Source organism: Nilaparvata lugens, chromosome 7, assembly GCF_014356525.2.
Source record: "Nilaparvata lugens isolate BPH chromosome 7, ASM1435652v1, whole genome shotgun sequence".
NCBI lineage: Eukaryota > Metazoa > Arthropoda > Insecta > Hemiptera > Delphacidae > Nilaparvata > Nilaparvata lugens.
The window spans coordinates 25,884,062-25,897,583 of NC_052510.1; the positions used below are offsets into that span (position 1 = coordinate 25,884,062).

The window sequence follows — 13,522 nt, forward strand, 5'->3', positions numbered from 1 at the left end:
TTTTCAAAAGTGATTATTATATCGATTAAAATTCTGACCGATATCTCGAAATCAAAGAAAGCTAACCTAAAATCTTAGAATTTCTTTTCTTCATTGAATTACACAACAATATCAACAAATACACTTAATAATAACTGAATAGTCTTTATATAGTTTTTAAGTTTAAAAGTCCTGTAGCATGTCCGAATACGAAGCATTTAAAAGAGGCAAATTAGTACTGAAAGGGGAAAAATCAAGGTAGGTAATATCCTAAATTACAAGAAATTAAATTTATTTGGATGTAGATTACACAACCATTCCTATAATATTTAATGTGGTAGCTATTATCATTATTATGGCAGCTCTTAGTCATTCAAATAATATTGAAATATTATGAAAAAGTTCTCAACATAATATAGGTACTCTTACTTCCGCTCGCCACCGTCCATGCATGGATCGGTGGGAATCGTCATAATTTTCAGAATGTGAACTCTATCTTCTCCTCAGATTTCGATGCTCAATTATTACTACAAGAAACATCGTAGCCTACTGCAAATTAGGTTCATGTTTTCTTCTGTCAAAAATATGCAATGACTGTATTTGTGCTATGCCCTTTTCTGAAGCCATACTGGAACATAATCCAACTGGCAATAATCCATTCCTCTCCATGTGAGCTATTAACTGGTCATGTACTGCCCTCTCAAAAAGTTTGGAAACACTGAGTAGGTTGGAAATTGGCCAGTAATTGTTTAGGTTAAGCTTGTCACCATTTTATAAGCAGGGAAGACTCTAGATAATTTTTCTAATAGTCTCTTGGGCAATGCAGCTTCCTCCTCAGTACTTCACAGTCTGATATTGGAATTTTTGTAGTGTCAGTTTCTTTGGTCCACGATCTAGGCTAGAGCGCATGACGTAGGAAATTATTGCTTCTTCGGAAGAAGGAAATTATACTTTGCTTCGACAGAAGTTGGACATATATACCGGATCCCAATTTGTGGTCTTCAACAGCTTCTTCAGCTCGGACAGCTTCCCTTTTGACAAATTTCTGGAGTAGCCTACTTGTATTCCGCCTGGTATACCCTGTTCTTGTCCTTATTCTGCACAATAACAGGTGGTGATCTGATAGTGAGGTGTAAAGGTGTAGTGACTTGTATAAATATCTTCTGGTCTGATTGTTGTATAGCAGCCATCTATGCTAGTAGCAGTTGTCGGAGTTATCCTTTTTGCTGGTCCATGATTCACAACATATTTTATATTAAGATGTTTTTCATAAACTTTATATAATATAACTTTATAGAATAGAATAGAATAGAAATGAACTTTATTCAACAAAACAATACGAACAGTTATACAATAATATATAAATAAAAGTTCTTTAGGCTTAGCCGAGGCCGTCAGCCGAAGTTTATATAACTTTATATATAACTTTATATCATATAACTTTATAACACGATATGCAATTGTCTAACACTGAGTAGGTTCTCTATTTTCTATGAATAATATGTTCTATGGACCAAATATATGTAAATATATTCTCATGGTATGAGAACGGATTTTCCTGTTTCCCATTAGTTTCAAAATACGTTTTTGGATTTCAAGTAATGGATCTATGAAACTGGTATCAGCTGCACCCCAGATCAAAGAAAACTTATACTATAAAGATCTTTCAGTCGGGATGCGAGAGTTTTTCTTTCCGACTCGCAAGGATGGATGGAACATACATTTATAGAATTGGCATCCGGTATTATAATAATATCGAGTGACCTGGCTGGCCCGAGAAAATATCTTGCCCGGGTCGGGATTTGAACCCGGGCCTCTGAATCATGAAGCCAGCATCTGATCCACTCGACGACGGCCACTACTCCGGTATTTATATGGTGGTGATATATAGATTGATGTTCATAAAGATTGTCTTATTCTATGCCCAAAATAATAGACCATACCACATAAGAGATTTAACTAATGTTGAGTATAACCTACAGTTTTTAACATTTATTTGTTCATGATACGCCTTAATTGATAAAATTTATGTACATATGCTTCCTTATTTTTGCAGCTGTTTCAGGTTATGTGCTTTTTCCATATTAATGAATCATCTACTATTATTTCTAAATACTTTATATTGTCAGAGCGTTCTATTAGTGGGCAATTACAACCTTTATTACAATTACAATAATGAAGCTTCATTGTCGTCATATGTGGTTTTGTGCTATTTTTTAAATAAAGAAACAGTTATACTGGGCGTTAGGATGTGATCGCATTGAATGCGTATATGTGCAAGTGCACCATGCTTGCATGGTTATGCATGAACAATCGTGCAGATGAGAAGTAAAATTTGAGAGCAATAGGAACTCTCACACTGAACGCTTGCACTTGCTGGTTGCGGTGTGAGCAGCAACATGCAAGTCACAACGTTTTAGAATGACACTTTTCAAATTTTGTTCTTGGGCTCATGCATGATTAGACGTGCACTTGCAGGTCTTGAACATAGGCTATACGCATTCAATTTGATCACAACCTTAGGCCTAATCTTGCAAAAATCTATTGTTTATCCAATTCAACTTCTTGCATAAAATCTTGCAAATTGTTTATAGCCTACTTAGTCGTATAAGTTAATCGCTATGACCAAAATGTATATAGACTTGAATCTGCTATTTACTCTGAAGTGATACTTGAGAAATCAAAATCCTGCCAACGCATTTTATAAACATCACTCTCATATATAAGTCATGTGTAACGTAGGCCTAATGCAAAATTCTTATCTATTCTATTCATTCAATGCACGCACAGTCAAGGTGATTTCTTGTTATTTATTTGAATTCATTTAACATTTTTACAATTATTTAATTTTATATAATTAATTTTCAATTAATTATTTTAATTTAATAATTAATTAATTTTAATAATTATTTAATTTTTCAGTTCAAAGAGGAAACGGAAACATAAGCACCAAGACAAGAAAGAAGAACAGGGTCCAGTAGCAGACACAGACGCAATATCTCATGGTAGGCAATTTATTTTCATGGACGGTAATCTAAATATTGGCTAAAAGGGCATAAACTTTACTGATTATTGATAAGTAAATAAATATACTGATTCATTTAAGTAAATAAGTAAATTATTTATAAGTTGAGTATGGTACTGGAAAATGCGTGCAGAACGTTTTACTTTTACTAATAAGTAAATACTTATGGGAATCAGTATTTGAGATAAGCTACAATAAGTATTTTTCTCACTCATGTACTGGAATTCAACAGTATATAGGTACTCAACGTTCGGGGCACCAGCGGATAGTCTTCTGTCATCGATCCTTTGTCATTGGATATCACTTGATATCAGAATCGTTCCAAAAACATCGATATTATAACGATTTTTTTGGTTGGATATAACTTTTGTTGCTTGAAAGTAAAACATATGAATGGAAAGCACATGACAAAAAATAAATCAGTAGATTTCCATCAATCCGAAAATATCTTAATATCGATTTGAAAATGAAAACATTGATGTTTGATACCAAACGAACACCATGAAATAAATATCTTCCATAGATACCATAAAATTCCATAATTGCTTAATGAGAGATGTAGTTAAATCATCTATATTATCTATTCAATTTAATTTCTCAACAAGTTCTCGACTCGGAATGATGTCCAGAGACGAGGAGACCCAGAATCAAAAGTCTTACCCCTACCCTCTGTGCTAAGGTGATGGAGCTGGTTCAAAGATATTATTTTTTGTTTTTCGTATATATTTCGGAAATTGTGCGTCTTACGGACATAACTATTCGGTAGAAAATTAAAGCTTATAACATTTTCTACAACTTTTTCCCTTATCCTAGCCTTCAGATGTGACCTCGATAAAAAAAAGCACGTTCTCCAATCAAATATTTTAATAGAGCTACTTGAATTGTTAATTAATATAGAAATAACATTGTACCCTTTTTTAATAACGTTTTTACATAAACACTACTAGTTTCATCTTTTAAGCTATTTTCAAGTGACTTTTTTCAGAATTATTAATTTTGTGTTCAAATTGGGATTTCGAACAATAATATAATATGTTCCTAAAATCATGTTCTATCTCAGATTCTTAGATGCACCTGATTTGAGTATTTTTTAGTTAACACCTCAAGGATCAAAATTTAAAATTCTCATAACTTATTACACAAAGATCGAATTACTTTTTACTAGAGCTCAAAATACTCATGCTGGCTATAGTAAGTTCCCCCGAAGAAATAATCCGTCAGTTTGTTTTTAAATATGGCGGTGTGAGGCGTGTAACTCAAGATTTTTCTTGTAGATGATGCAGTAAATGTATTTCGGTCCGCACTGAAAAGAACGCACAGCTCGAACATTGTGTTAGTGTTATTATCCCTTCGTCTTATTATTCCTCGAGTTCCTTCCCACCAACAATATTTCCTCAAGGACAAATAATATTCCCGGTAATGTTAGGTCTCTAGCTTCTACAATGATTTGCAGTGCGCGAGGTATTTTCACACCTCACTATGTTCAAACTAGAATCACTAATCACTTCCATTGATCACTGGCACAATATCTTAAAAATCAAAATTCATATCGCAATTGTTGTGGCCTACTTAGTCTACAATTTATTCTACTTAGTAATTTTTTTGGCTGGAATTTTCTCAAAAGAAATTCTATTAATTTTGTTAATACTTACTAGAGAAAAATGCCTTCTAGGTGGCTGGTGGAGCGTCGACTCCATACGAGGAATAAATGGATCGGTGGCTTTGGAGTTTGGTGATAGGACGTATGTCACGGCATTAGATAATGGTTTATTCACACTTGGGGCTCCTCATGATGAAGGTAAATATCACACACACATCAATAGCTATTTATGTATTAAGAGCGTTTCAGATGTATTAAACGCGAATTTATTGCTTGAACAAAACAGTTATAGGGCGACATGTAGTGCAGCGCGAAAATTTTGCGTAAGCATTAAAGAAGTTTTACGCTCGAATTACATTTATCTTTGCTACAACTGCATTACTATACAAAAAACAATACAACAATACAAGGGCGAATCAAATGAAAACCTTAAAAGTTTTATATATTATTTATTTTGACAACTAAGTAAAACTTACATTCATCATTCTTTGATATAGTCTCCTTGAAGTGCTATGCAAGTGTTTCACTGCTTTGGAAGCGCATGGATACCACCATGTTTGATACCACCAAGAATTCTTTTGGATGTGCCTGTAGCCACTCGTGCACCACGGTTTTCACTTCTTCATTACTTTGGAAATGCTTGCCTTCCATTTTATCTTTAAGCTTTACGAACACATGAAAGTCACTAGGGGTGAGGTCTGGAGAATAAGGTGGGTGAATGAGGCATTCAAATTTGATGTCCTGGATAGTTTGAACCGAAACCGGGCTGTATGTGGTCGGGCGTTGTCATATGCTGTAACAACACACCTGAAGTGGAAAGTCCTCGCCGTTCACTCCTGATTGCTAGCCGAAGTTGATTTTTTAAGAGATTTGAATAAGAATTACGGTTTACTGTCATTCCGCTGTAAATTAAATGCTCCAAAATTACTCCGTTTACATCCCAGAAGAGAGTCAGCATGAGTTTTCCTGCTGATCGCTGAGTTCGGAAATTTTTTAATTTTGGCGATGAGCTATGGTGCCATTCTTCACTTTCTCTTTTTGTTCCTGGTTGATGGTGATGTTTGTTTCTGGACAAACATGAATCCTGCTATGAAGTTCCATTGGTTTGACACCTTCACTGCTCAAGAAACGATATGACTGATCGCTGATCTAACGCGGTGCATATTGATAATGGGGCGGTCATATTGTAACTGAAGTCACTGCTATAGTGAGGTTATAATGACAATGGATAAAGATAAAAGAACAGCGTTGCCGATTCTCTGCCTCAAGTATATTTCCACATTGTCAAAAACAGATTTGGCATCGTTGCAGAGCTAGAAAAGGATAGTGCTACCTGCTTTGTCGAATGATAGACAAGGATAGCTACACCATTGTTACCAAATACTGTCATTATAACGTGCACCTCACTATAGTTGTGTGTAGTAAGGTGACTAACGCACCTGGTGGTCATTGTGTGAACTTCAACGAACATCCCTGCCAACTACCGGATCAATCCTATAACTTCTCGGAACTTTACAGCACTTTTGAGGTTTTCATTTGATTCACTCTCGTACTTAATGCATTGTCGCAATTGATGAGGTTATGAACCTTAGCCATCATGGAACTTGGATGACTATAATATCGTCGGCTCAGTTCCATGAGGCTCTATGTGATAATTTGCTCTTCGAGTTATGTGATTACATGGATCCCCTAAAACAAATAGAATGTACCATGTGGAATATTTTCAGAAAATATGTCCCATATGCAATATACCTCAATTGATTTCTGCCATAAGGTTCTATGTGATTATTAGTCTGGGCACAAATGCACTAAGAAAGCACTCCGTGGTTATTTTTGGATAACAACCGTGAAATATGTTAAAAGCTATTTTATGTCGAGTTTCCAGTTCTTAGAGAAGCTTTTTACGACCATTTGTTGAAAAATGTCATTTTTGAGAAAACTGTTCATTTCAATAAGCTCAAAAGGTAGTTCAGTGAACGTGTCTTAGTCTAGTAAGTTGACATGTTTCTAGATTCCATTCCAAGTCGTCAGGTTTCATTCTGATCCAATTGTGGGATTATAAATGGCTTGGCATCGGAAGACCTCAGTTTCAATTAGGCTAGTTTCACACACATTCGTTTTGGTTCGTTTTCGGCAAATTCCGATAAGTGTGAAACGGTAATTCGGTTTGAATTCGGTTCCGGATAGCATCCGCAACGCCCCCTCGACACGAATAGGTTTTATCATATTACACATGCTCGTTTTTTACTTTCCTTGCTCTATTACCAAAGGTAAGGAAAGTATTGCTTTCCGAAAAAAATTAAGGTATCTCAATTTCTATACGTTTCAAGGTCCCCTGAGTCCAAAAAAGTGGTTTTTGGGTATTGGTCTGTATGTGTATGTATGAGTGTATGTGTATCTGTGTACACGATATCTCATCTCCCAATATTAACGGAATGACTTGAAATTTGGAACTCAAGTTCCTTACAATATAAGGATCCAACACGAACAATTTCGATCAAATGCAATTCAAGATGGTGGCTAAAACGGCGAAAATGTCGTCAAAAACAGGGTTTTTCGCGATTTTCTTGAAAACGGCTCCAACGATTTTGAACAAATTTATACCTAAAATAGTCATTGATAAGCTCTATCAACTGCCACAAGTCCCATATCTGTAAATATTTCAGGAGCTCCGCCCCATCTATGCAAACTTTGATTTTAGATTCCCAATTATCAGGCTTCAGAAACAATTTGAACAAAAAATTTCAAGTGGAAAAGATTGAGCATGAAAATCTCTACCTACAAGTAATGTTTAGTAACATTTTCACCTAAAATTGAAAATAAGCTAAGTTAATCCAATTGTAAACTGTTGATTATTTTATTTTTATTTCTTTCTATTTTTTTCTCTTCACTATGAAGAGATAGCAGACCTCGTGTGTCTACAGCGTTATTGTCCTATCATCAGCTGGCTCAGATCTTTGAATAGTAGACCTGAGATGCGCGTGAACACTAGCGTCAGGTGATCAATTTTCATAACGGAAAGGAAAGTTGTGTGAGTGCGCCACACCAGTTTTTTTTATCTGATATCGTGATTATCTTTTTAAAAATATTCCATGTCAAAATCATATGGTCATTTCATTTCTGTTAGTTCACTTGAGCATTTATTTCTCAATGAATAATTTTCTAAAAAAATCTGGTGTGGCGCACTCACACAACTTCCCTTGCCGTTATGAAAATTGATCACCTGACACTAGTGCTCCCGCGCATCTCAAGTCTACTATTCAAAGATTTGAGCCAGCTGGTGACAGGGCAATAACGCTGGAGACACACGAGGTCTACTATCTCTTCATAGTGAATCATTTAATAGAATTAACAGTTGCCAACAGTTTGCAATAATTGGATAATCACATTTTCTCGAATTTCTAGCTTATTTTTAATTTTAGGAGAAAATTTTACTGAACATTACTTGTACGTAGAGATTTTCATGCTCAATCTTTTCCACACGAAATTTTTTAAATTGTATCTGGAGCCTGATAATTGAGAATCTAAAATCAAACTTTGCATAGATGGGGCGGAGCTCCTGAAATTTTTACAGATATGGGACTTGTGGCAGTTGATAGAGCTTATCGATGACTATTCTAGGTATAACTTTAATCAAAATCGTTGGAGCCGTTTTCGAGAAAATCGCGAAGAACCCTGTTTTTGACAACATTTTCGCCATTTTTGCCGCAATCTTGAATCGCATTTGATCGAAATTGTTCGTGTCGGATCCTTAGTTAGACCTTAAGTTCCAAATTTCAAGTCATTCCATTAACTGGGTGATAAGATATCGTGTACACAGACGCACATACTCTCATACACACACACACACACACACACACACTCACACACACACACACACAGACCAGTACCCAAAAACCACTTTTTTAGACTCAGGGGACCTTGAAACGTATAGAAATTTAGAAATTGGGGTACCTTAATTTTTTTCGGAAAGCAATACTTTCCTTACCTAGGGTAATAGGGCAAGGAAAGTAAAAAATATGAAGATTAATTGAAACTCAGGGAGAATATTTATTTTTTCCCATGGAAATTACATGATTTCATCAATGGAGAGAAGAGATGAACGTTATGTACCATGTATCAAAATTTGAACAAATTTTCAATTAAAAAAAATAATCACTCTGAACTTCCAAAATTAATAGAATCAAAAATAAACTATTCAAATAATTCATAATTTTTAATTAAATTGAAAATTTTATTCTTCAAGAAATCATATCTTACTATTTGAACACCAGCTGTTATATTTTAATACCAACATGAATTGTGAAAATCCAAACACAGCTGTGTTTGAGAAGAAAATACCTAATTAGAACCGTACGAATTAAAACCTGCTTTTATGTATGAAAGCCTCATTCGTTTTCGGCAACGAACCGAAACAAACTGAAAACGAACCGAACCGAATGAAACCGAATGTGTGTGAAGCTAGCCTTATAGTTTCAAGCAACTGAGTTCTCTCAGGTCTCCCTTGGATATCGGATGAAAATTTTAAGATAATTTGTCGTCGGTCCCAACTGCCTGAAATCAACATTTATTGAAGAATATTAGGTGGTTAGGAACCCATTTAAAGCTGCAGGTCCACTCATCTCTCATCAACCCACGTTGTGGGTTAGGTGGAAGAGGGGGCTCTTATTGCCTCAACTTCGCCCAAATCACTTGGAATGTTATAAAGTGCAAATAAAAGACATCTATCTATCTATCTACCTATCTATCATCATCCGTCTCATTACCCACGCACAAGCCTAGAGCGCTCATGTGGTCATAATCTTCAACAATATCGCTCAGTCATATATGAAGGCAGCTCTAAACTGCCTGCCGCAGTCTCCACATACTTAAGAATGGATTCCCACTTATTTTCATGAGTTCTAATGGGACGACTTCCACTCGTTCAATAGGAATAGTCCCATTCCCTCATATCAGTATCAGTGCTCAGTGAAAAAATTCTTCCTATTCGTTCTAATGGAATACTCCCATTGGAGAATAGTCATTGGAACATTGGAAGGAGTGGAAATATTCCCATTAGAACTCATCCGCTTCATCCATTCTTTATTCTCATCAGCTTCATCCATCCTTCTTCGGGTGGAGGCAAGCCTTGGCAGGTTTGCATGTGGAGCCGCCTTCAGGGCAACAAAACCATTCAAGTGTGACCTAGAGTCCTAGACAACCGCTAGAACCACCAATTCAATTCTCTTCATCTATAATATGACTATACATATATAATCTAATTAAACTATAAGAATTGTTTATAACTAATTTGTATTCTTATTATATTCTGGTTTCCATTGTGTGTTTCTGTTTTTGAATGAATTTGAATAAATAATCTGTATGGGTGGTACTACTAGGTGAAGGACCTTCACCAGAGGAAGTGCTGACTGCGATATCTGTGAACGACACCAAAGTTGCATTCAAGTCTGGTTACGGCAAATACTTGGGTGTGGCCAAGGACAACACTGTCACTGGTCGCTCCGATGCTATTGGCGCCCTTGAACAATGGGAACCAGTTTTCCAGGTGAGACTATCTTCATTTTCTATAAAATAAAACTACCCTAATATCCCAATCATAATATAACCGAGGTTAATTCAACTGGAGGAGGGTCTTCAACTGGTGTTTCACCATGCCGTTCTTGGTAACATTATAGACCAAGCACTTGAAAATTCTCTCACATGTTTCATGTTTGTCTTTTGAAAGCCTTTTGTTGAAGTCATCTGTTACATGAGTTAATGAGATACATGAGTTTACATGAGTTTATGAGGCATCTTATGGTATCATAATAAAATGCTCTTGTCTGATGTTTAAAAATCTGTGGAACTTTGAATATGGCTACAGTGCATGATGATAGAATTTTTCTGTAGAATTAAGTTAAGTATAATCTATTTTTTAAGTTTAATCTAATTGATTATTTTGTAATTATGGAAATAGCGCTATTGTTAAAGTACAAATGCAGATGTTTCGATGAAATTAATTTCCTGTTGTCAACGCTGAACTTGAAAGTAACTTAATGAGCTAACAATAATTTTTTCCTAGAAAATTAATATTCACTTTTTTATACTGTTAAATTTTTTACGTTTCTGGATCAAAGTAAATGATATAATAAACTTCAAATTCCTTATATTTGTTTTTCCAGGACGGAAAACTGGCTCTGCTAAGCTGTACCGGAAAATTCATGTCGATTCGAAATGACGATGACACATTAGTAGCTATTAGTCAGACAGCAGGAGAGAATGAAATGGTCAAGGTTCGTTCTTCAGTCACTAAAGAGACCGACAAAAAACTGGAGATACCAGTAGAAGAACAGGGAAGTTTGGCGGAAATTGAAGTGAACTATGTGTGAGTATTGCAATTTCGAAGCAACTTCAAGTTTTCATACATTTAATTGAATCAATTGTCTTCACATACATAGATTAAGTATTTATTCAGTTCTAAGTATATTTTAATATCAGTAGCTGAATTTTCATGGATTTGATTTCTTCAAGAATCCTCTGGAACTCTGTTGTAAAGTTGTTATTGCTATTATAGACTTTCTTCAAGTCGAACCACTACCTCTGTAAACAAAGCCATAGTGCATTCTGGTGACGTCAGCACAGGTAGGGCTCCTACACCAATAAAAAGTTGTTGATTTCAGCTGATCTATTCAGCTAGTGTTTTTACTTTCCTTGCCCTATTACCATAGGTAAGGAAAGTATTGCTTTCCGAAAAAATTAAGATACCCCAATTTCTAAATTTTTATACGTTTCAAAGTCCCCTGAGTTGTTTTTACTTTCCTTGCCCTATTACCATAGGTAAAGAAAGTATTGCTTTCCGAAAAAAATTAAGGTACCCCAATTTCTAAATTTCTATACGTTTGAAGGTCCCCTGAGTCCAAAAAAGTGGTTTTTGGGTATTGGTCTGTATGTGTGTGTGTGTATGTGTGTGTGTGTGTATGAGAATATGTGCGTCTGTGTACACGATATCTCATCTCCCAATTAACGGAATGACTTGAAATTTGGAACTCAAGGTCCTTACAATATAAGGATCCGACACGAACAATTTTGATAAAATTCAATTTAAGATAATCAGCTACAACCTATGAGTTATTAGTTCTCTCCTCATAAAACAGCAAATTTTTGTAGTGTAATGTACTACATAAGAATACATTTTATTTAACTTTTATTCAAATTCAGTTTACACAGCTTACATAATTCTTTTCAGAATTAAATTCTCTACAATTTTTATTGCGAAAATTTATTTGTTTACTGGTCATTAAAGAAAGTTATTGGGCATCAAACGTAGAAGTCTGTGTTTTTCTACTTAGATTTTTGCATATTTTAACTTTTTTCTCAAAAACTACTCACACTACAGCTTCCAGACTAGTTTTATTAAATTTTTCAGATATTTTCCCATATGAATCCACCATACGTTTTTTAAAAACTAGTCCCCAAACAATTCTGCATCGGTGTATTTCACCAGAGGAACTGAATTCCGGGCGAAATCTTTCACCCTGTATAGCTCGCTAATGAAGCGTTTATGGATATAATTATGTTTATAAGAACTTTTTTCTTATTTTTACCTCTACCATCACGTATTAAATTATTTTACCATAATTAAGAATCACCCTGTATATGGTCTGTGTATTATTATCAGTGGTAGTGAAGAATATTAGTACTTTTTATTGTTAAAAATATTTGATTTTGTAAAAACTGATTAAATTCTTGCTAATATTTCATCTATGAAATAATCAAGGCCCGGTTTCCGAGCTAAGTTCTAGAATTTAAACAGCTGGAGTCAGAAAATTAGCACTCCGGGGAATAGTCATAGTCCGCGTTTAAATTAAATTTCGAAAAACTAGAAAATTTAATACAAAATAAAATAAACAGAAAATAGTGTAAAGTTTCAGCTATTTTTAATTATTTAGGAATGTTTCATTTTGTCAAGGAAAAACGTTTCCAATTATAGAAATGAGAAAATAAAGATTATCATAAATTCTGCGATAACGCCCCGTTTCGGAAGGCCAAATTTCATGACTCCAGCTGTTTGAAGTCTAGAACTTGACTAAATCCCGAGCTCGGAAACCCCCTAAAGTTTACTTTTCATTCCATAAATTAACTTTTATCTTGGCAATGGTTTTAGGGTATGAATAAGAGGCTAACCCATTTCTCTCTCGACGTTTCAATAAGTATGATATGAAGACCTCTGCATTTTATCAATTATTGAGATTTAACATTTTATTGAACAAAATCTAGGAACAGAAAAAAGTTTTGGGCTAGAGCCTGTTTTTCATTCCGATATTGTAACTTTTTATTCAATGAATAAATAAATTAATGGATAAAATTAATATTTTACATAAGTGGTTGAGTTGAAACTTCATTAGATAGAAAAAATGTAGGAGAGTATGTAATAGCGAGAGTTTGATGTGAGTTGTCAGTGATTAGTAGCCAAGCACGCTTTGATTGCCTGGTAATCGATCAGAATCGTTTGAACGGTTCCTGTTATTGGTTGCAAGACAACCAAAGAGTGCTTCACTAAGAACATTCCTAAGAATCGTTTCTATCAGGGTAAGTACTTGAAGTGCTTTCATAATTCATCTTCACTGATTGATCATTTAGAAATCATACTGTTCTAATTTGATTATTTGTCATTGCAGGAAAAAGTTTCAAAAATTTCAAGACAAGAGATTGAAAGTTTCTTCCAACAGTGTAAGTGAACTGAAACGCGCCAAAACTTCAGGATCTCTGCATGAGACACTACTTGACAGGAGAAGTAAAATGAAAGCGGATCGTTATTGCAAGTAGTTAGCCTATTCAATGTATATTCTTAGTGTATGGAGTTTTTTATACAAATTAAACAATTCAAGTGTATCTGCAGACTATTCCATTTATAATATATCCTTGATAAGATAATTTAG

General features: G+C 34.8%; 1 protein-coding gene across 1 annotated transcript; it reads left to right on the forward strand.

Moving 5' to 3' along the window:
* The first annotated feature begins 28 nt into the window (after positions 1 to 28).
* Positions 29 to 13,475, forward strand: LOC111059280 (protein FRG1 homolog). The gene is made up of 6 exons (XM_022346909.2): positions 29 to 237; positions 2,902 to 2,984; positions 4,677 to 4,802; positions 9,983 to 10,149; positions 10,766 to 10,968; positions 13,262 to 13,475. The coding sequence occupies exons 1-6, from the start codon at positions 179 to 181 to the stop codon at positions 13,407 to 13,409; spliced, it is 786 nt and encodes a 261-aa protein (XP_022202601.1). The 5' UTR covers positions 29 to 178; the 3' UTR covers positions 13,410 to 13,475.
* The last annotated feature ends 47 nt before the right edge of the window (positions 13,476 to 13,522 follow it).

What these genes read in the sequence shown, in the direction of transcription:
- LOC111059280 (XM_022346909.2), top strand. Translation starts at nt 179, where the DNA reads ATGTCCGAATACGAAGCATTTAAAAGAGGCAAATTAGTACTGAAAGGG. An exon ending in CACAGACGCAATATCTCATG is followed by an intron (nt 2,985 to 4,676) that starts GTAGGCAATTTA and finishes AATGCCTTCTAG; the next exon opens with GTGGCTGGTGGAGCGTCGAC. An exon ending in TGGGGCTCCTCATGATGAAG is followed by an intron (nt 4,803 to 9,982) that starts GTAAATATCACA and finishes TGGTACTACTAG; the next exon opens with GTGAAGGACCTTCACCAGAG.